The sequence below is a fragment of the Ipomoea triloba genome, chromosome 11, assembly GCF_003576645.1.
Source record: "Ipomoea triloba cultivar NCNSP0323 chromosome 11, ASM357664v1".
In the NCBI taxonomy this organism is placed as follows: Eukaryota; Viridiplantae; Streptophyta; class Magnoliopsida; order Solanales; family Convolvulaceae; genus Ipomoea; species Ipomoea triloba.
Window position 1 is genome coordinate 4,328,641 of NC_044926.1, and position 25,345 is coordinate 4,353,985.

General features: G+C 31.3%; 1 protein-coding gene across 3 annotated transcripts; it reads right to left on the reverse strand.

Moving 5' to 3' along the window:
- Positions 1 to 1,155: 1,155 nt before the first annotated feature.
- LOC115996571 (regulator of nonsense transcripts UPF2) lies at positions 1,156 to 14,998 on the reverse strand. Of its 3 annotated transcripts, none has more exons than XM_031235855.1 (18): positions 14,982 to 14,998; positions 14,806 to 14,893; positions 14,598 to 14,685; positions 9,887 to 10,089; positions 8,948 to 9,292; positions 8,178 to 8,282; positions 7,872 to 7,999; positions 6,828 to 7,001; positions 6,647 to 6,728; positions 5,602 to 5,898; positions 5,281 to 5,478; positions 5,106 to 5,207; positions 4,378 to 4,629; positions 4,074 to 4,292; positions 3,467 to 3,637; positions 2,809 to 2,994; positions 2,173 to 2,643; positions 1,156 to 1,946 (listed from the first exon to the last, which is right to left on the reverse strand). In XM_031235855.1, the coding sequence occupies exons 2-18, from the start codon at positions 14,866 to 14,868 to the stop codon at positions 1,446 to 1,448; spliced, it is 3,585 nt and encodes a 1,194-aa protein (XP_031091715.1). In that variant the 5' UTR covers positions 14,869 to 14,893; positions 14,982 to 14,998; the 3' UTR covers positions 1,156 to 1,445. The 3 variants fall into 3 exon arrangements, with proteins under 3 accessions (XP_031091715.1, XP_031091713.1, XP_031091714.1); XM_031235853.1 differs by lacking the exons at positions 14,598 to 14,685; positions 14,806 to 14,893; positions 14,982 to 14,998 and adding exons at positions 10,544 to 10,631; positions 10,752 to 10,839; positions 11,308 to 11,431; XM_031235854.1 differs by lacking the exon at positions 14,982 to 14,998 and having other exon boundaries at positions 14,806 to 14,910.
- Between the last annotated feature and the right edge of the window lie 10,347 nt (positions 14,999 to 25,345).

Genomic DNA, 25,345 nt, shown 5'->3' on the forward strand with positions numbered 1-25,345 from the left:
CAGATAATATTCTCATCGTAAATATTCTCCTTTATAAATGCATGTGTTAATTAACAACATTCATCCTTTACTTATATAATTAGACTTAGACACGGTAATTCATTTTTAGCTGTATTGTGATCATTGTCTAGAGTAAAACCAAAAATTATGCTTCATTCCTTAACATGTACCCATAGTCATATTATTATTATTATTATTATTATTATTATTTTACTCCTTGTTGACGTGACGTGTTTGAATCTATTCAAACAGAAAAAAAAAGAGTAAATTCAAGTAGTTTTTGTTCACTTCTTTTTCTTTCTTTAGTAAAATCTAGGAATCTAGACATGTGACCAACCATTTTATTTTTAGGTGAGTAAAAGTACTCCTATCATTTTATTTGTATATATTAAAATAAGAGTATAAGAGTATGGTTGTTGGGTAGCCACGGTATAGCAGTGCAATAGTGCAGGTGTGGGTTAATAAAATAATATATAGTGTATTTTTGTAGCAATAAAATGAAAGTATATGTTAAAATTTGGCATGCAATATATGTGGGGGGAGTATTTCTTGCATTAGTTTAAAAAGGGGGGAGACTGGAGAAGTGACTAAATGACAAGACACAATGATAAAAGGGGAGACAGCATGAATAACGAGGGCCTGTGTGAAGTGGAGATCTCCAAGGCAATAATGTCCATTTAAGGAAATGAGGATCCACTGACAAGTACTAATGTATCATTAAATTTTTAAAGATGTGGAGCCCACTTATTCCCTATTTTGGCACTGCAACAACTTGTAGCTGTACAAATTTAGTGTCCTTGCCCCCACAGCATCTTTTTGGACTGTTCCTGCTTTGGACATATCTCCCACACCCATGTTTCCGAACCCTATTCCTCTTCCAGATTGTTGTCTTTTAATTTCCTGTTTTTATTGTTCATACATTCTTGGGAGGGGGTGAGGGGCGCAAATTTTACTCTGGACCGCACATCAAAACGACGTTTTTATTAATAAAAATAGACGGATGAAAGTTGAAACGGCCTCTGCAGTATCAGTTCAAACACAACTGCAATTCCAGACGAATGAAACGGTCTCCAGTATCAGTTCAACACAACTGCAATATCAGTCATGACCATGGTCCACGGTATAACAACTGGGTGAGGGGTGGGGGGTTGAAACTTTAAACAATACTATGTGGTTAGAAACAAAGGGTAAAAATGGTCTTGTTTGCAAGCGGTTGAATATTATTTACAGCTGAATTCACATTTTCCTCCACGCTCGTACGGCATACATTGTAGAAATAGGTTTGAGTTGATTGTAACAGTTGGGGGAAGTATGCCAAAACCCTAGACAAATCAATCGTACAAGAAAAAGCACAAACCAATTGTGATGGAGACCCGCTTGTGTTAAAAGTGTGTAATAGAAACCCGAGTAATTGATGAAGAATATGATTGGGAGTGCAGATGTTTTCATCTTCTTCGGCCATAATATAGCCCGCCACCGGAGTGGTGAAGGTAGCGGTGACGACCACCACTCCGGCTGTGATCCCACGAGGAGTTGCCGCCCCGATTTGAAGCTCTGCTACCGCTGCTGCTTTGCATCCAGCTCTGAGCTTGGTTTCCCAGGCCATTAAGCTCCTCTTCTTCTCTGTCGTTATACTCCAACACTAACCGCTTGATATCTTGTTTTTCCTCCAGCTCCGCTGCTTCTTTCTGCTTCGTGCTCTGTATGAGCGAGCAGTCACGAGGGATGAGCATCTGCTTTGTTTGTTGCTTGTTGCCCCGCTTCACGAGAACCTTAACTCGAACCTCCTTGCTTCCTCCTGCTTCTTCGTCCAATGTCTCATCCCCGCTTTCTCCTTCAACTCCACGATGATGATCCTTTGCTGCCCCCTCAAACACATTCATTGGTATCGCCATGTTTATTGTTGGCCTCGTACGCAGCTCCAATTTTCGTGAATCCAAGCTTTCCTGTAACCATTGAGACCGCACATCTTTAATTTTCTATGTCAAGAAAGCAGCTAGTACACAGTAATAATAGAAAGTCGAATGAATATTATAGAACATTATCTTCCTTTCTGATAAGCAAAAATGTATATCCAATGGCTTTCCATCACTTAAACTGAAACTTCAGTACTAGGGAGAAGGAAAGAAAATGGAGAAATTTAAAAATGATTCTGTAAATTCTTGTACTTGCCTGCATTAAAGCCCGCAGTTCCCGCTCAAAGTCAGCCTCCTCCAGAGGATCAACTTCAGCAACTTTTGACCTGACATGTACTTCGTCATCTTCATCAGAAGCAGGTCCATCACCATCATCATATTCATCCTCAGTCTCAGACCCATCATCACGATTCTCTTCATCGAATTCATCATCATCATCACGTCCTGGATGCTCAGTAGTGTGACTCCCAGAATCACTTTCAGAGTCACCCATCATTTCTTCGTGCAGCTCACCATTTTCTTCAGTACCATTTGTAAGGCTTTGCCCGTTAGCAGGTATGTCAGAGGTCGCCCTGCTAGAAGACCTGTCTCTGTCTGAATGCTTCTCGCTATTGGCCTTTTCAGTTGAAACTGTCCGCTCATGTTCATCAAGTTCCAGAAGTGCTGCATTGGCTTCTTCAATCGAGGCATATCGAGTCATGTTCGGGCGTAATTCAGCAAACAAGTCCTGGAAATGCATAATTTTTAATTTAGTATACACTCTAAATAGTTCTCACGCTACTGGCTTTTTCAGTTTGTGACTTCCGTCACCTTTCTTACACATTGTTTAAGCCCAATCCATGAAAATTCACAACTGAAATATGGAAAAATACAGCAGAAAATTGAAAATAACCTGCAAGTCAAACTCAATATCCAGGGGCAACACGCCTTTGCCCAATATGTATCTCTGGAAATGAATTAAGAACCGATCAAGTTTCCTCTTCGATGATCCTCTATCAAAGTAATGTCCACAAGTTTCAAGAAGTGTAATGACCATCCTGATACGGAAACAATCCTCTGGTGGATCCAGTGTGTCTTGCTAGTCAGACGAAAATGAATCATCAAATTAGATAGTATAGAGAAGGACATGGTAACCAGTGTAAAAGCTTTTGTACAAGAATTGAAATCTTCATTGCAAAAGCTTTTGTACATGGAAGGATGAAAACATAGGAACTGAGAAAATGAGCATACAGAAGTGTATTAGCAAAAATACTATTAGAGAAGAAATAATGACAAAAAAAACATAAGAATGTGCTTGTATAGTTGCATCCAAATCATAGATGCACATAGCAAGAGTTACAAAATGTATCCTAGAAATATATTTCCATGGAACAGTGGAATGCTATAAAAACTTTGCATGGAAGAAAAAGAAGATAATGTAGTACAATTTTATCTTTAATACAGTAAATGGCATTTCTAAAGCATCATGCACATATGATAATGCAAAGAATAGAGCAATTATAATTAAAACTACCAAGTCAGATATTGCAAGATTAGATGTGGACCTATACCTCTGTTGTTCCATGGCCGAAAACAAGAATCAGATAGAGTGTATCAAAAATGACTGATGAGTCCACCATTTCATAGTTATACAGTTCTCCTACAAACCGCATGTGAGCAATGCGCCTCTGCTGCATCCCAAAGTCATTCAACTCTAATCCCACCCTTATCTCCTCTAAAACCTAGAAGTACAGGTATTCCTGTCAGTTTTAACTGGAGCCATTACCAAAAGCAAGTTTGTCATATCATAAAAATATGCATCATGCACAATTGCACTTATATAAAACTGAATGAGAAGCAAACTAATTTCCTGCTAGAGAAGTGAACCTGAGTTTGACTTAGATAAGAAAAAATAAGAAATATTTACATTACTTGTAATGACCTCAGATACAAGTGAAACAGCATAGAACTAAGAAAAATATTAGTGAACTTAGACAACTTCTGGCTTGCACACCCTTCTTTCCATTAGAATGGAGATTTTATTTTCCTTAACTTCCTTTCTCTTGCTTCTTATTCAATCTTCATTATGGCCAGTGGCTTTATTTGAGAGTTTGGAAGGCACAATATGTTAAAAAACTAGAAAGGTTAATGTAGATTCAAGCACTTCAGAAAACAAACCTCATCAACAACACCAATAGAAAATTCCTCATGATACCGGCTCAAACTAGCAGTAAGTGATGCAATCAAGTGAATCTGACTGTACTTCCCCTTGTGCACCTTCATAAAGCACTTCAAAATGTAATCCTCACATTCACTCCAAGGAAGTTTCCGAAGTTGTCTTAGTACATGCTCTATAGAAGATTTGTCAAGATCCGAGAAAAGGAGTTTTCTTATATACTGCATAGCATTGGAAAAAAAGTTATATTACTAACTTGTCAGTATAGACTGTGCAGAAAGTATGAAACCTAAATATCAGTTATACCTGATGCAAAGGAGGACGGACTTTAGAAACTCGTGCAGACCTTTCAGGTGGCTTGCACAAGTAATATGCATTCTCCACTAAAGTGATATGGCGGGGATCCAAATTTTTGACATTCTTCAACCGCATCAATATCTCTAACATGTTAGCCATGCGAATCGTGGTCTCAGGAGAGCGGTAGAGAAAACGACCACATGTTTCAAGAAGATTGCAAGCAACGTCAATATTGTGATGAGTGAAATCATCTAAACAAGCCTGGAGGTTAAACAAAAAACATGGCTCTTCTGTCAGCAATGAGAGATATGAAATATTCATATATAAGTTTCTCAATCTCACTTAAGAGTTTAGTTTAACTTTATATCCTAATTTCTGAAGAATAAACAAACAAAGACCCACATACAGTATGGACATTTATCTGTGAAGAATAGAACAGAGTTGACAAACATGAATTTCAAATTGTAAATGAAAGACCAACTTTGCAATCCAAGTAATACAATGCTCACAGAGCAAAATAAATAAATAAATAAAAATTGAAAACTCCAGCAAACAAAAAGATAAAACTTATATAACCACTTGGATGGTGGGGAAGGCATGGATTTGGTGGGCACATAATTCTAAATTGTTTCCTATAAAACATCCCCTAGAAAAAGGAAAACAAGGAGGGAGAGAGGGGGCACAAGTTTCCAGAAGTCAGAACCACAACTGTTGAATCAGATCCTGAATTTTTATACCTTTAGACAACTGAAAACCAGACCAGCTGGTGCAATTTTAAACTTGCAGAGTTCTCCAATAAAACGAATATTCCTTATTTTGCTTTCAATGTTCATTTGATCCTGCACATTAGAGGCAAAAATATTAAAACATTCAAGATTCCGTGACTCTGGAAAGCAATTCACAACACTTTACCTTCTTATTTATCAAATTGTTGAACTCTTCCTCTAACAACTGTAAAAGCATGGAAGACACATCCTTCATGCAAGTAGAGAGTGTTGCAACCATACGTGAATAGTATGGCAACAATTCCAGAGAAGTCCTAGGAACATTGAACAGAGCCCTTACAAGCTTCTTCCTGTTAGATTTAGAATTCACGTAGCAAAATTCCACCTGTTAAAATTGAAGATCAATACAAAATAGTAGTATTGTAAGAAGTTGGATTAAACCATCAAATAAAACCCAAAGATACAATCTACAAACAATAAAAGATTGAGAAAGCAAAGTAGTCATTACAGTCAACTGGTCTATCAAGTCACGGCTAACGCAATTCGGGAGCCGCTGCAGTAAACCATCCAAATTGGTTCCTTCAAGACCTTTAACTTTATCCTTTTCACTGTCTACTTTTCTTTCTGATTCCTTTTCTTTCACTTTATCTTTGTCTCCTTCTTTGGTCTTTTCTTTATCTTTTTCATCTTTATCCTTGACTTTGTCAATCTTATCCTCCACTGTCACACTAGAATCTGCAGAACCCTCTGCAATGTCTTTTGCAGCTGTCTGACTCTGACCTTGATCTGAATCCAATGCCAATTCCTTTGCAAAATTAAAAAAGATTAAAATTACCATATGCAAATAAATAACATATAACATAACATACATTATACATAATCGAATTGCATGGATTACATTGTTATATAGAAGGCAACATGACAAAGAATTGAGAATCTGGAAAGGTGCATGCATCATTGTTTACAGAGCTCCAAAACAAAATCAAGCACTAGTGTTTAAGAACAAATCTTAATTCAACCAAGCCCCCTTCTTGGATCATACACCATTCATCTCTTTTTCATTTAAGACCATAATATTGCATAACTATAGCGTATGATTGAATTTAGTGAAGAGCTGGAGACCAAGAAAAAACTATAGTAGCTTCTGCACAGAAGCAATAGATAGGCAGGAAACATAGAATGGAGTATCTGAAACATAAATGTTATTGTGGAGATAAATGTCATTGTGGAGAGTGAAAACAGCATTTAAACAAAAAGTAGCATTGTCACATAATGTCAAGTCATGCCAGTCTAAGCATCATTGTGGATGGGAGAAGGAACATATCAAAAGGAGGTGCTGGTGCAGTACACAAAGAAAGTGAATTCCTTGTCACAGTTAGAATACAACTCCAGAACTGTATTGGACTGAATCAAGTTTCGCAGATATTATGACTCAGGAACTATGACCAATTGTATTAATGTGGAAGCCATGTTCTCAAGTTTGACAATGGGAATCTGGGATTCTTATGGAAGTAAGAAATCAAGAATACCAAATAAAAGACCAAATTCCTTACAGTGGGTTGTTCTTGAGCCTTTGGAGTCTGCTCGCTCAACTTGGGTTCTGTTTCTCCCAATAAAACAGCAGGGACAAATGCCCTGGAAAACAGAAATTGTCATGTGGGACATGTGAGGAAAAGTACTACCTGGAACCATATTACCAATTTTTTTATGTAACTATTGCCATGGGGAAAAAACCTGAGATCTGGCAGACACTCGTAGAAAGCCCTTGTATCCTCATCATCCCACAGGGCTTCTAAGACAGAAGAATCTTTAACACCACCAGAAGATATGTCTTCCACTGATGTTACCCTGGTTGTGTGACCATCCTCAGGCATCACAGGAGGTTGCATGTCAAGTGCTTCTGCTAAACTGCAGTACAGAGTACACAGAAGAACCTTTAACGCATGAAGGAATAACAAAGGGAAAAAATGTCTAGAAGTTTAAGCACTATTTAAAAGAAGGAATAATATTCCATAAAAATGAAAATTAGAGGAATTAGAAGTATATAATAAAATGAAGACAGGAAAGAAACAAATAAACTTTTCAAGTCAAAAAGAAAAATAAGCATTAAAATTAAGGAAATGTAATTCATGTTAGCATGAACTCAAGCCAGAGCTTAAAAACTCTGTCATAAAACAGTATCACTTCATTTAAAAAATTGAATTTGCAATAAATTTCATTATCAATGAAAATAGTTGCATGAATGTCTTCTAAAAGGTAAAATTAGTTACAGTCCATCCAAGAACCTTTAACAATTCAGGAACAATTCCGGAGACCAGCAAAACGTAAAATATGTTTCAATACAAGTACACAACAAGCTTCCTGAAAAGTGACATTTATTCCATTCGAAAGAATTTTAATAGAGTTGCAACTTCTCAGCAATACATGTAATTACTAATTATACATATATTTCAACTGAGGACATAATGCTGACTGAAGAAGGTTGTGCTTATCTCAAGAGAACATAATATGGTCATTGGCAGCATGCTGATTAGTTAACTGAATTTATACAAGCCCACAGAGTCATAAGTGAATATATGGAAGAGTACTTATAAGTTTCTTGAAATGACACCAAGAGAAAAAATCTCACGTATAGACAGTCTAGCATCCGCATCAGATCACAACTAATGCCCAGATCCCAAAAGATCAAATAAAGAAATACTGGTATTGGTCTACCATGAAATGACATAGGTACCTCAATAGGCTTACATAGAAAGACAGGAGTATCAGCTAACTTACGCAGAGATACCACGGTACAGCTGGTCATAAGCTTTCCGCAGCTTTTCATATGAAGAGGCATTTTCCTCACTCAGTTCACCTTTAGCAGCCAAAATCTTTGCATTTTCATGCTCCATTTGGCGAAGTGACTTCAATTGAGTTAAAAGAAAAAAGGGGGGGAAAATCATCAATCATAACAATTGAAACAGTGGATCTTATTGAAAAATATAATAACACATCCCAGTATTAAGAAAAAAACACATGGCTGAATATTCAAGAATCTCTCCTAACACAAAAGTATTAAGAGAGAGAGATTCAAACTCTTACAGCATGCTCTGACTGAAGAAGTTCAACAGCTGCATCATAATATGTTTGAAATGCCTTCCTAAAGAACTTTTTCAGCTCTGTTGTGACACTAAGGCCTTTGAAAAACTGCAAAATCAGATTAACACAAAATGAAAGAATGACCAATAATCACAAATTTCATATTAGAATTTAGAACAGTAAACCAAAGCATTATGATATTATTCAAAAAGAGAAACATTTTCATATTTTAAAACATGGAATTCACAGTCAGACGGAAGTAGGCCACTTATACAAGGGCTAATTCATTATGGCAATGGGGGCAACAGCACCACTAACAACCATTTGGTTATGTGTCTGTACTTTCCACAGTCTATAATGCATCTCAAGCACGAGCCTACCTAAGAATCATTGAAGTAAAAATTTATAACAATGAAATAGAATTTAGCCTGGGCACGCCAAATCAAGTTATGAACCAAAGTCATATTCAGAAATTGAGATCAATAGAAATGTTGAAAGTAACTGTGTGTGGGTATGTGCAGTTAAAGTTGCACCATGCAGAAATAACACATTTAATAATTGTCTCCATAAAATCAGATTTGTTTCCCTACCCCACAAGAAAAAAGGCTCATCTTTTAGCATGAGATAGTACCAAATATAAGTTCTGCTCAGTTTCAGGAACTAAATTCCAACTGAAAGGTTCAAATTGGAATAATCATAATATGAAATTATGGTTTCCCTATAAGACAAGGTTAATGCACAGTTCTACCAATGAGTTTGTCAACAGGTTTCACCTCTTCAAGAATATCTTGGTCAGTCAGTGGAAGACCAAGCAGATATCTCCCTTGTCGAGCAAAACTTGCAAGGAGGGACAAATTTGTCTGGGTTGCATCTCGATCCTTCAAGTGTTCTGTGCTAGTGAGATCCTTAATAATGTTTACAAAGATGCTACAATCATCTACAACTCCAACAAAATAAAGTTCCAAAAGAAGTTTTAATGTGCTACGCTTCTTCATGGCCCTTGAATTCCTGTCTGAATCTAAGTCATCAGTAGATTTTCCAGGAAAGAACACTTTCATGAGGCCTTGAACTAGGCTTGGTGAAAAGTCCTTGTATCGTTGATGAAGCAAAGAACAGATCTGGTAGAAGGGGGGAAAATTGAGAGTTAAGTTAAATAGCAATGCATGTAAATATGGAAAATCATAGCAAAAAGGCAAAGAGAACACATTCCATTCCTATCACAGAACATAAGTGATCCCCTCTATATAAAATAAAAAATAAAAATAAAACCCTTCAAAACAACACATGTACAACAGCAGCATAAACACTAGTGAAATACATAATCGGGCCTTTACTTTCAACAGCCATCAGACTTGTGACTTCCATTAAGAAAATTAAGTTACAGACTTGAGTTAGAATTGCATTTGAAGTGTTTTGGTTTCACAAAGGACTTGATGTGGAACAAATTACAAAAATGCAGAGCAGATTGCAGTCGAAGGAAATCATGACACACTAAGCAATAGTTAAGGTGTGCTAAGGATAGAGAAATGTATTGATCTCCTAGAACCTAGACTGCTGTAAACTGTTAAGTAACCCTAAAAAAATATTATTATGATCTCTCCAAAAAGAATGGTAGAATCTGATATCACAAATAACGGTACAAGAAAACAGTTAAACAAGAGAAGATTTCAAGGTAATTTTGCAAGTAAATTAGAGCTCAATCCAAAATCTACCTGAACAGTAGCTTGAATGTCTACTGTTCGAAGCTTAGCATCACAAATAGCAGTCACTGCTTCACTGACAAATTTACTTAAGTTGACACTCCGCAGCTCATCCATCAACCCTTCTCGCTGCTCTTCATTAATTTGCTTAAGTTTTTTAATGACTGCTGTGTTACGCTTAATGCTGGAATCCAGTGTCCTGAGGAATCCTGAGTCTGAAATGAAGAATCACTAGATTAAAAGTCATGCAAAAAACGCAGCAACACACCATCTTATAAAATAATCACCTATTTCTCGATTAGCTAAGATACATTTCTCCCTAAGCAGGAATGGGATCACTTCCATTTGTTATTATTGGAACCAGTGAGTCAACATATGGAGATTGGTTTAACAACAAAAATAAAGTCAGAAAATGATGAACAACATCAACATGAAAATTTAAGTGTTTTTCTTATTCAACTGCTAAAAGAAACCAACAAATTGTCCAGCAGCTTAAAATATTACAAAAGATGATAATTTGGAGTTTATCAAATTCCCTGTTAGCTTTGACCTATGTCCATATAGGCATATGTTCTGATTTGAATCCAGTTACTTTAGTATGTTCCGATTTTTTAAAATGAAAGAGTGAGAGAATAAGTGCATGCAACAGTATGCAATACTTAAAGCAACCTGGCCTCTCTGGGTTAAAATTGCTCTGGCGGAGAATCATTTTTGCCTCAATAGATTTCTTGAATTCCTCAAGGCGGGCAACAGTTTCCTGAATCATCACAAATTCGCAAACAGTCTTTATAACTTAATATCATTAAACAGTTGGTGGAATCAGTTTCAAATGCCATATCCTAGAACAACTAAATGAAAAAGTGGCATGGCATTATACCTCATCTTCATGTTTCTCTTGGTGTCCACCTCCAACACGGCCTTCATCCTCTGCATTTTCCATCTTTCCTTATACTAGCAACAATTATCTATCAAAGAAACAAATCAAACCTAAATATTAGAATACATCTTGCTTAGTATCTCATAACAACAACAACAACAACTACAACAAAAAATCTCAGACACTAACTTCAGCATACACACAAACACTTATTGCAGATCAAGAAAGAGAAATCAAATGCAATAAACTGCAACTACTTCCAAGATTTTCACTCGGAACAAATACGGAGTGCATTTCCACATAAACATGTAGTAAAAATAATCTCGAAACAAATTAGGGAATTCCACACGCATCAATTCCAGAAATTCGAGACAATAGCCAAGAAAACATGAAAAATGAGTATGAAAATGAAATGTTATGTGAGTCTGTAACAAAATCTATTGCTACTTGGATTTCGCGTGGAATATTAGAGCAAGAAAGTCGAAATTTGAACAGAAGAAGATCATAAATTGCAATAATTATTATGAGCCTACCGAGCAGGCTCTTAGAGCTTTACCTTTTCAGTTCTGAGCTCAGAGCTTACAAATCATGGAGAATGGGAGAGAGAGTGTGTTTGTTTAATTGTTTCTGTAGAATAAAACCCGCGATGGGGAACCAAATCGGGTGAATAGCGAGTCATCATCGGGTTTTATAAGCTTCAGTACACGAGTTCTCAAAAGGGTCAGGGTGCGGGTTCCTCAAGCGATCGGGTTACGGGTCATGGTTTCAAAGGAAGGGGAATTAAAAGGAAATAAAAATAGAAAAGTACATTTAAAAAATATATATATGCAAATATGATCAGGGTAACAATATTACAAAAATTAGTATTTTCGCCCATGCGCAATTGGATCAATATACAATTATATAAATTATAACATTGAATATTATAAAACGCAATTGATGAAATTGGTTGGATCGATTATGTTTTTTGATGTTTTCTTTGCTTGAATTAGAGCAAATAATTGTCCAATCACCCGTCCGATGCATGAATAAATTTTTTTATTATATATTTAGATAATAAAAATAAAGATAAAATTATAAAAGAAATTCTAATATTGAACGTGTACATTTATTTAATTATAAGATTAGTGCAAAAGTATTACCCAATTAATTAAATAATATATGACTTGTTTGTGTACAATTATCTTAAAAATATCGATATGTAATATGACATATGTAATTATATTATTACTAAAATAAATATTGGAAAAATGAGAAAGAATTTAATTATTATTATTATAAAAACAAATTCAACGACCAATGTTTAGTTTAATTACCATAATAATTACGGAGTATTAGACAATTATTATTAGTCAATTACAGTAATATATACGGAGTAATATATGTGCAATTATACTTTTATACCTTAAGTATACTCATTATACTTTATTAATTTTTTTACCAATTAATTAATAATATTAATTTGTGCGGGAAAGTTGCATGTGAAGATTTTACTTTTATTAATAGTATTGATATGTGAATATAGAAAAAATATTACTAATTAATAGATATTTGTTAATTTCCATTTTATGTTTTTTTACTAAATAAGCTTTATTAATTACGGATTTTGCTTTTATAGATAGTATAAATATTCAAATATGATCAGAATTTCCACCTATTGAAGCACAAGAGTCAGTATTGATTCCATTGAGGTGAGGTTCGAACCCACCACCTCCCATATAAAGGGAAGGATTTGATGCCACTGGACCAGAAGGTCTTTGGCGGTAGAGATCTACTTAATCATACAATTATGATTTATTCTCTAGATTAATCCTCAAAAACTCTTAATACACACTTGATGATTCCATAATGTTCTAGAATATTCTATGCGTCTCTACAACCTCTAGATGCTATCTACATGCCTCTAGACAATTCTATAAACTAAGAGATGCTATGTACAAATACCACAAAACTCTAGAAAAATGTAGCAAACCTCGAAAATGCGTAGCAAAGTGCCCTGCGCGTTACAATATACATATAATTGCTTTTAGCCTCATTAAATCATTAATCATTTATAATGCATAGTAGTTAGTTAATTAGTATGTACTAATTATTACATAACAATTAGGAAAGTTAAATGTAATTAACAATAATTTATAATTAGTATATATTTTTTGAAAACGAAATCAACTTCATTAATTAACTCAAAACCAAACTCGAAATACAAGGAGGAAAAGAATCATAAAAGTAATGAAATTAGTAATAACTGTTTTCAAAAAAAAAAATAGTAATAACTAGTATTTTTCGCCCGTGCGTTGTACGGAATGGATTTGTTATAATATTTTAAGAATATTTGGATCGATATACAATTATGTAAATTATAACATTAAATATTATATAGCGCAATTGATGAAATTGGTTGGATCAATTATGTTTCATGATGTTTTCCTTGCTTGAATTATAGCAAATAATTGTCCAATTACTCGTGCGATGCATTGATAAATTCTTTATTATATATTTAGATAATAAAAATAAAGATGAAATTATAAAAAATTCTAATATTGAACATATACATTTATTTGATTATAAGATTAGTGCATCTTAGACCAATGTCATTCCTTATTCTCGTATTTTCAATACTCTATGTGTCGTTTTATTCCTCGTTCACCAGCCTACTCATACATTAGCTAGGAACACTGGCTGTCGTATTATTTGGGAGAACTCTCCTCCAAACTTTGTGTTGCGTTTCTTTAATTAATGCAGTTTTAGTTTTATTTTAATATATTCAAATGGTAATATCCTACTGACGTGCATTAATGTATATAACCAAAATAATTTTATATGAATAAAATGGAGTAAGATTGACCACGATAGTAGGATATTACAATTTAAATTTTGATATAAATGGTTAGAAACTAAAATATAATAAATTTGTATTTTATTATAGATTAATACATATATGTGCATTAATGTATATAAGCAAAATAATTATATGAATAAAATGGAGTAAGATTGACCACGTTGGTAGGATATTACCATTTGAATTTTGGTTATAAATGGTTAGAAACTAATATGCATGTAAATCATTGCAGAAAGGCAAATAGAACACATTCCATTCCCATCACTGAACATAAGTGATCCCCTCTATATAAAATAAAAAATTAAAATAAAATCCTTCAAAACAACGTATGTACAGCAGCAACATAAACACTAGTGAAATACATAATCGGGCCTTTACTTTCAACAGCCATCAGACTTGTGACTTCTGTTAAGAAAATTAAGTTACAGACTTGAATTAGAACCTAGACTGCTGTAAACTGTTAAGTAACCCTCAAAAATATTATTATGATCACTCCAAAAAGAATGGTAGAATCTGATATCACAAATAATGGTACAAGAAAACAGTTAAACAAGAGAAGATTTCAAGGTAATTTTGCAAGTAAATTAGAGCTCAAGCCAAAATCTACCTGAACAGTAGCTTGAATGTCTACTGTTCGAAGCTAAGATACATTTCTCCCTAAGCAGGAATGGGATCACTTCCATTTGTTATTATTGGAATAAGTGAGTCAACATATGGAGATTGGTTTAACAACAAAAATAAAGTCAGAAAATGATGAACAACATCAACATGAAAATTTAAGTGTTTTCCTAATTCAACTGTTAAAAGAAACCAACAAATTGTCCAGCAGCTTAAAATATTACAAAAGATGGTAATTTGGAGTTCATCAAATTCCCTGTTAGCTTTGACCTATGTCCATATAGGCATATGTTCTGATTTGAATCCAGTTACTTTAGTATGTTCCCATTTTTTAAAATGAAAGAGTGAGAGAATAAGTGCATGCAACAGTATGCAATACTTAAAGCAACCTGGCCTCTCTGGGTTAAAATTGCTCTGGCGGAGAATCATTTTTGCCTCAATAGATTTCTTGAATTCCTCAAGGCGGGCAACAGTTTCCTGAATCATCACAAATTCGCAAACAGTCTTTATAACTTAATATCATTAAACAGTTGGTGGTATCAGCTTCAAATGCCATATCCTAGAACAACTAAATGAAAAAGTGGCATGGCATTATACCTCATCTTCATGTTTCTCTTGGTGTCCACCTCCAACACGGCCTTCATCCTCTGCATTTTCCATCTTTCCTTATACTAGCAGCAATTATCTATCAAAGAAACAAATTAGGGATTTCGAAAGTCGAAATTTGAACAGAAAAATATAATACCTTTTCCCTTAGTGGGAGAGTTGCTTACAAATCAGGGAGAATAGCGATGCTTTCCAAATCGGATTTTATAGGCTAGTTCTCGGGTCAGCGGGCCATTTCAAAGAAAGGGAAAAAGGGGAATTTAAAAAAAAATAAAAAATAGAACCAATTTTTTTTTTGAACCATGCCTACTAAATTCCATTCCTAGTTATAAATGGATGCATTAACAAATCATTGATGGAATTTCTTTGTGCGGCATCTATTTGAAAGCACCTATTTATAAAATCCACCAAATGAGCCGAGGCTCCAGGCGGGATGGCTGGTAGAGCCTAAATGATTTGGGTGCGAATTGTTTCCAGGTCTTTGTTATTAAAATTGCAATGAATTGGATAATACCGCAAAGCTAACTCCCATACAATTAACCCTACCCCAGACGTCGGTTCTAAAGGATAGTTGAAGATAGTTGGGGATTAATCCAGTGGTTAAGCCTGGCTGCTTCAATGCACTCAGGACTCCAATACTTTATCCCCTCATTGAGGGGGAGGGGTGTCTTTTACTTATTTTTTCGGGCACGGGTCAGGATGAGTAGATAGGTTTCATGTAGTCCTCAATAATCCTAGCGCTACCAAACCCGCCAATACGACGTATTTGGAAATGATTATAGGTTTTTAGAATAATATTATGATTTTGGAATACCCATTAATTGAATCTTATAGAATAATATTATGATTTAAAATGCAATCCAAGAGTGCAATAATTGAATCTTATAGAATAATATTATGATTTAAAATGCAATCCAAGAATGCAATAAGAAAAAACTTAAGCTATATTTTCATTGAACTTGTATTGCTTGAATTTCTGGATTGTTGGATGGTTACAAATGAGGCCCCTTTGAGGGATATCTATACATATCCACGTTTTCAACCTATGGTAGAGATCTATTTAATTCTACGGCTATGATTTATTCTCTAGAATCCTTCAAAACTCTCTATACACACTTGAATTCCATAATGTTGTAGAATATTCTATGCAAATGCATAGCAAATGCACTATCTGTTCATAACTACTTTCTCAACCTATTGAAGCACAAGAGTCAGTATTGCCTCAGTAGCCCGAACCCACCATCTCCCGTATAAAGGGAAGGGTTTGATGCCACTAGACCACAAGGTCCTAATTATTACATAATAATCAGGAAAGTTAAATGTAATTAACAATAATTTGTAATTAGTATATAATAATAATGAAAAATAATTGTTTAATTATTATGAATCATAAAAGCAATGAAATTAGTAATAACTAGTATTTTCGCCCGCGCGTTGCACGGAATGGATTTGTTATAATATTTAAAGAATATTTGGATCAATATACAATTATATATATTATAACATCGAATATTATATAGCGCAATTGATGAAATTGATTGGATCGATTATGTTTTCTGATGTTTTCCTTTGAATTAGAACAAATAATTGTTAAATTACCCGGGCGTGGATAAATTTTTTTATTATATATTGAGATAATAAAAATAAAGATGAAATTATAAAAAATTCTAATATTGAATGTATACATTTATTTGATTATAAGATTAGTATTCAATTAATTGAATAATATATGACTTGTTTGTCTAAAATTATCTTAAAAAGATCTATAAGTAATATGACTTATATAATTATATTATTACTAAAATAAATATGAGAAAATGAGAAATAAATTAATTGTAATTATTATAAAAATAAATTCAACGACCAATGCTTAACTTAATTATCATAATAATTTTTAGGCAATTATTATTAGTCAATTACACTAATATATGTGTAATTATACTTTTATACTTTAAGTATATTCATTCCCCATATTGCATTTAGTTTTATCTTCCTCCTCCATATTTGAATGAATTAATTTTGATTATTATAAAAATCTAACAACCCATGTTCAATTAATTTTTTTAAAGTTTAAATAACTTAGAGTTTAATTAATTATTAAAGTTTTTAAATAACTTTCAGTCAATTAGTAATATCATTTTCTTTTCCCGATAAATGATTTTACTTTTATTAATAGTGTTGATACGTGAGTATACATATTATCAATTTATAGATATTAGTTAATTTTTATTTTACATTTTCTTAACAAATAAGCTTTATTAGGAGGATTTTACTTTTATATATAGTATATAATATAGATTACGATCTTTTTATATTTTAAATCAATTAGTAATATCATTTTTCTCGGAATAATGGTCAAATAAACCACTGAACTACACACAAAACTGCAATTAGGCCATCGAACTCAAAAAGAATGCAATTGGATTCTTGAACTATATAAACTCATGCAATTAAGTATAAATTGACATGTTTTCAAAAAAAAAAAAANATAAGAAAAAACTTAAGCTATATTTTCATTGAACTTGTATTGCTTGAATTTCTGGATTGTTGGATGGTTACAAATGAGGCCCCTTTGAGGGATATCTATACATATCCACGTTTTCAACCTATGGTAGAGATCTATTTAATTCTACGGCTATGATTTATTCTCTAGAATCCTTCAAAACTCTCTATACACACTTGAATTCCATAATGTTGTAGAATATTCTATGCAAATGCATAGCAAATGCACTATCTGTTCATAACTACTTTCTCAACCTATTGAAGCACAAGAGTCAGTATTGCCTCAGTAGCCCGAACCCACCATCTCCCGTATAAAGGGAAGGGTTTGATGCCACTAGACCACAAGGTCCTAATTATTACATAATAATCAGGAAAGTTAAATGTAATTAACAATAATTTGTAATTAGTATATAATAATAATGAAAAATAATTGTTTAATTATTATGAATCATAAAAGCAATGAAATTAGTAATAACTAGTATTTTCGCCCGCGCGTTGCACGGAATGGATTTGTTATAATATTTAAAGAATATTTGGATCAATATACAATTATATATATTATAACATCGAATATTATATAGCGCAATTGATGAAATTGATTGGATCGATTATGTTTTCTGATGTTTTCCTTTGAATTAGAACAAATAATTGTTAAATTACCCGGGCGTGGATAAATTTTTTTATTATATATTGAGATAATAAAAATAAAGATGAAATTATAAAAAATTCTAATATTGAATGTATACATTTATTTGATTATAAGATTAGTATTCAATTAATTGAATAATATATGACTTGTTTGTCTAAAATTATCTTAAAAAGATCTATAAGTAATATGACTTATATAATTATATTATTACTAAAATAAATATGAGAAAATGAGAAATAAATTAATTGTAATTATTATAAAAATAAATTCAACGACCAATGCTTAACTTAATTATCATAATAATTTTTAGGCAATTATTATTAGTCAATTACACTAATATATGTGTAATTATACTTTTATACTTTAAGTATATTCATTCCCCATATTGCATTTAGTTTTATCTTCCTCCTCCATATTTGAATGAATTAATTTTGATTATTATAAAAATCTAACAACCCATGTTCAATTAATTTTTTTAAAGTTTAAATAACTTAGAGTTTAATTAATTATTAAAGTTTTTAAATAACTTTCAGTCAATTAGTAATATCATTTTCTTTTCCCGATAAATGATTTTACTTTTATTAATAGTGTTGATACGTGAGTATACATATTATCAATTTATAGATATTAGTTAATTTTTATTTTACATTTTCTTAACAAATAAGCTTTATTAGGAGGATTTTACTTTTATATATAGTATATAATATAGATTACGATCTTTTTATATTTTAAATCAATTAGTAATATCATTTTTCTCGGAATAATGGTCAAATAAACCACTGAACTACACACAAAACTGCAATTAGGCCATCGAACTCAAAAAGAATGCAATTGGATTCTTGAACTATATAAACTCATGCAATTAAGTATAAATTGACATGTTTTCAAAAAAAAAAAAANACTATATAAACTCATGCAATTAAGTATAAATTGACATGTTTTCAAAAAAAAAAAAAGTCCAAATTGACCTGTTTACCTACAATTGTGATGACATGGTGGTTACTAACTTTAAAATAAACTTTTTAAATAATTTTAATTAAAATAATTAAATAATTATAATAATAAAATTAAAAAAAAAATAAACGTCTCTAGCAGTTCTTCTGTTTTTTATTTTAATTATTCGTGCCGATTGTTATGTGTAAATTAATATTAGGCAACCTTATCTAGGAAAAATAAAAAGAATTACGTAGTAATATTTATATAATTTTCGTTCCATTTTTAATTGATGATGTAGAATATTATTATTGAAATATTTCCGTTTCATTTTTAATTTCCGTTCCTTTTGTAATTTATCTTTAATATTGTTTATAATATGCCTTTATTATTTATGATGTAAAATGTTTTCCTTTTTTAATTAAATTGCAATGATATGACCATTTTCTTTTTCATTTTAGTTAATTATGGATATTTTTTTTATTTATAGTCAATTATTAATATTCATTTCCTTTTATATACTCAATCAATTAGTAACATCAGATTCATTTTTAGTCGATTTTTTTTTTATTTTCAGTTAATTAGTCATTAGTCAATTAGAATAATAGATCCACTGGTATTTTTACCTAATTTCTGTTCTATTTTTAATTAATGATGTAGAATATTATTATTGAAATATTTTCATTCTATCTTTAATTTACCTTTACTATTGTTTAAAATTTAAAATATGCCTTTACTATTCTTATGTTTTTATATATAGTATAGATTAATATTATGCTAATTATGACGTCCATGTATTATGAATAAGTATGGTAATTAAGGAGTATTTATTATTATTAAAAAACAATATATATTTTAATTTCGTTTAATTATGAACGTAATATGTGTATGTTTAATTTTCTTTAATTTTATCCGTAATATATATGTGTATATTTAATTTTCTTTAATTATGTCCGTAATATGTGTACCATTAATTTCTTTAATTGATTAGATAAAATTACGGCAAGTATAAAAAACCGTTTAATAAAAGTATAATGTTTGAACTAATTTCTCAATGACCATAATTATTAAGATTTTATTCCAAAGTAACCATTAGCATAATTTTATATGTGTAATAATCTGTGAATTGAAATAATTTACATAATTGTATGGACGTAATAATATGTGAATTAGCATAATAATACGTGAATTGAAATAATTATCATAATTTTGTTAATCTCCTCTAATTATGGATGTAATATGTGTATTATCAATTTCGTTAACTGATTTGATAAAATTTATATTACGAACAACAATATTAATTCATTAGTTGTCATAATTTTTAAGATTTTATTCAAAAGTAATCAAATGAAATGCACGAGTAATTGACATTATCTGAAGTAAAAATATATAAAATTATCGTAAGAATGAAATCTCTATGTTTAATGACCATAATAAATTTAGATGTTAAATATAGTTGGTAATTACCACGGGTTATTTAGATGGTAAATAGTATATGGTAATTACTTGTATAGATTAGCATATTAAACAGATTAACATATGGAACAATGTTTTAAAAAAGGAAAGAAGCCTNTGTAATTACCACGGATTATTTAGATGGTAAATAGTATATGGTAATTACCTATATAGATTAGCATATTAAACGGATTAACATATGGAACAATGTTATAAAAAAGGAAGGAAGCCTTTTAGATAAAATATATTAGGAATAATATCAATTAAATAAAATATCATAGGAATTTCTCAATTCTATATTTATAATTACCTTTATAAACAGATTTAATAGGAAAATTTAGTTACAAACTTATATTAAGAGTTATGGATTATTATTATTATATTATTATTATTAATATTAGGAAAATTATATTAAGAATTTTAGATTATTATTACTATGGAATATTATATTATTATTATTATTATTATTATTATTATTATTATTATTATTATTATTGTATTAACATAATAGATTTTAAATCGAGGCTACAAAATTTAATATTATTATTTCATTTATTCAAGTATAGTAATCACCATTTTTTAACTAATAAGTGTGAATTAGTATTGTGCAATTAATGATAAAGATTAGTAATAATTGGAATCAACAATCAATGATACAATGACCCATGTTTAGCTTCCAATGCACCATTTTTTATAAAATGAAGAATTGGAATGATAAAACGAACAATTAGAATGAATAATTGAGGATTTATTCAAGTATAGTAACCACCATTTTTACCGAATTACATGAGCATCCGTAAATGGGGAAGATCAAGATTGCAAATTCTACAATATATAGATGAGCATCCGTAGATTGCTAGTTATTTTGCACAGTACAACTAAAAAGATGGATAGTTAAATAAGGTATTATCATTCAAAATCTTGTAATACAAAGTTACAATACAATGTTTTTCCATTAGAAATTACCAATCAAAGTAATGTGATTAAAATATATAATTATAGAAAACATATGATTGTTCACTACAATCACTCTGAAAATTGTAATTTTACATACGTGATACGCCCATATATGGCAAAATTGGCCTAGCTACTTGAAACCTTATCAGCAAAAATTAAAGCATATTGAGCTGTTAAAATCAAACTAAATCACAGTACTACAAAATACTCTATGGAATGCAGACTACACCATAAGGATCTCCAACATACAGAATGAATCAACTAAAAATTAAATCATACCGCATACCATAACAATTCTACGCGTGTTAAAGTTCGATCTTCGACTTCGTAGAATTACAGATTATAGATCTCTAACTAATAGTGAGAGCACAGATATTGGTACGTTGTGAGAGAAGAGTCATTTCTCATCATTATATAGGCTATGTTTGGCAAACCTAGCTGAAAAGGTAGCTGAAAGCTTAAAAGTAGCTGAAAACTGAAAAGCTATAAGCTCGAAGCTGAAATCTGAGGAGCTGGTATGCTTAAAAGTGTTTGGTAAAATTAGCTTTTTGATAAACTGATAAATGTAAAAAAGACTAAAAATGACATCTTCATACAATTTAAATAATTTTAAATTTAAATAGGTTTGTTTATATATTAAAATATAAAATAATAAAATCAATATATTTAAATAAAATATAAAGTAAGAACATATATTTGAAAATATATAAAGTAAAAAAAAATATTTATAATTCATAAGATTAGTTCATACAAAAATTAATGTTCAAACATAAATATCAAACTTAAATTACAACCAAACATAATGAAAAGAAAATATCAAAAGGGTTTTAATTGAGAGGGGTAAAGGATGTCATTTATTTAAAATAATAAAGATAATGATGGAAAAAAGTTAAAAAGCTACTAGCTTATTTTGAAAAGCTACCCCAAGTAGCGTTTCAAAATAAGCTCTTATTTTAAGCTACTAGCTTATTTTGAGAACATTACCAAACAGAGCTTATAGCTTATTAGTAGCTTAAAATAAGCTATAAGCTCCTAAATAAGCTCTGCCAAACAGAGTCATAGTGGAGGATAAACATAATATGGAAGATTTTTTAAAAGGAAAGTATAATTAATTTTAATTTTATGTAAATATAGATGATTGACATGTAAAAATTTTACTACAATATTATATAATTTTTTCATTCTAATATAGTTAATTACATGTCAATTATATAGATATATAGATATAGATATAGATTATCATATCACTAATCACCAATCACCAATTAATATATATATATATATATATATATATATATATATATATATACCTATATATATATATTAATTAATTAATATTAATATATAACAATATTACCATATCACTAATCACCAATCACCAATTAATTATTCTTTTTTAAAATAATCACCAATTATATTAGTATATATTAATATAGTATATATTAATATATTAATATTAAGAATAATACCATATACCATATTATCAATAATCAATTATATATCACCAATCACCCATCACCCATTAATATTAACAATATTACCATATTATCATATTATCATTATCATATTATCATAATAATATTATAGGATGGATAATTAATAAAATAATAAAATAATAAAATAATAAATAAATAAAATAAATGATTTGACCAAAATACCCCTAAGTTTTGGGGGGAAAATTTGGGAGGAGGAAAATGTTTTTATATATAGTATAGATTACATAATGACTACAATTTTTTTTGTACGTAAAAAATTAAGAAATAAATATAATAATAATATGCTTGCAAATAAAAGAGAGTGATAAATTAGTGTGTTCATATTTATGATTCATTTAACAAGTTAAATTCACCATACACGTTATCATGAATGCAATATTCATCCAACCATATTGGATAAATATTCTCAACATTACAGTTACCAATCAACATCATTATTACGACGTTATCCTGTGTATTGAATAATACAACATCATCATCTATTGCATTAATTTAGAAATATGTTGCTATTTCCTCCCACAGTTGCGTGAATGATGTTTCATCGAAGTAGAGCTCTAGTTTTCGATTTCCAACAATTAGCGTTAAAGTGTCATTGAAGACGTCGGAGTTGTTGAGAAATGTGCACAACAAAGCATGCCAGTGAAGTGTAAGAAGAAGTTAGTAAATAAAAATAGCACTTTGACAGAAATTGAATGTATAAGTTAATGTGTATTGTTTCTTATTGCTAAAGGTTGAGACAAATAAAACGGTGTTGTCGGACCTCTTTGTTGTGTTTCCACCTTCTCGACCAGGGTATTCCGGCTCTTGCATTTCCAGAAGCCAGTTCTCCAATCATCAATCCACGGCCTCTACAACCCAACAATACTTTTCGTCACCCATTAAACTCTAACACTTGACATGTCCTTTTTATTACACCATAAAAGAAGCAAGCTAGCTAAGCTAGTCCGTGGGGAGTGCTATACATGTAACAACAAATAGACAAAGAACCATAAATGCCCAAATCGAGCATTACTATTATCTTGCTCTGAAGATGAAGCTGTGGTTTAGCAGAACGAGATGGTAGACGATTAATTGCTCTCGAGTGATATTTTGAATTTTAACTCGATGGCATGTCCAGACACTCTTCATTCCTTGCATCTTCAAGGCCTTATTGATGGCAAACTAGTTTGAGTCTTGATTGATGGTGGAAGCATTCATAACTTTATCCAACCCGCAGTGACAAATCAATTACATCTTCGGGTGAAATCTATTTCGTCATTTTGGGTGTATATTGGCAATGGTGATTATTTACATTGCACTGTGAATTGCGAGCAGGTTCCCTTATATTTAAATGGCACTCTTTTTCCAGTGGATCTTTTTGTGTTGCCAATTAAAGGTCCTGAGGTAGTTTTAGATGTCCATTGGCTTCAAGACCTTGGGGATATTACCCGTAATTATGCTAAAATTTCTATGGAATTTTTGTTGTTGGGTGATACCCTGGAAAAATTTGAACCACTTTTCAACAACCCATCTAGCTTTCCCCCTCGTCGTTTGCAAGACCATAAGATACATCTAATCCCAGGTTCAAAGCCTGTCAATGTCTGTCCATACATATATTCATATTTTCAAAAGTCGGAGCTGGAGAAGTTGGTTAATGAAATGGTGGAACAAGGAGGCATTATTTAGCCTAGCACTAGTCCGTTCTAGTCCCTGGTTTTGTTGGTTAAGAAGCGAGATGGTTCATTCCTGTTTTAACATTATCATTCTTTTCTAATCAGTTATAACTACATATAACTGGTTGGTGTATGTGGAAATTTTAATTATATGTGTTAATGTCATCTTATGACATTTCAACCCCTCTTAAACTCACTTGGATGCCGCCAACTCTTTCTTTCACCAGTATTAGTAAATGACAATTTTAGTCAACATGTTTATTTTTAATATTTTTTTAATCAATTTTCATTCCCGATTATTGTTTTAGTACCACTTTTTATCAACGAATATTATTTTAGTGTCAAAATTCATCACGTCTGTCACCTCTTCGTTTAAGACATGTCGAAATAAGTAGAATTGTATAATTAAAATTTTAATTATTGTTGTTAATTTAAAAGAATTGACAACAACTATGTTTTGCCCATATATTTTTCACAAATAACAAGTAATTTTTTTTTAAAGGAGCACTGGTTTCCGACTGAAATCTATACAAACCGGATTGATTTTCGTTGGAAACTAGTAGAAACTAAACTGGTTTCCATCCAGGCTAGTTTTCAGCGAAAACCATCTAGTTTCTATTAGTTTCTTATGAAACTAGATTGATTTGTACTAATTTTGGGCAGAAACTAGTCAAAGTAGAAAGCAGAGGATGGTGGAAGAAAGTCAGGAAAGCATTCTCGGAAGAGAATGAAAGATATTATCGGAAGAAGCTAGGTAGAAGGAGCAATTAGATATGAAGAATGACTTCTAAAAAAGGTCATTTTTCAGAAAACTTAGCTATTTCCCTTTGATCGAAAATTATTATTTGGTGACTTTAATTTTTCACTATCTCATGAGCACAAAAACA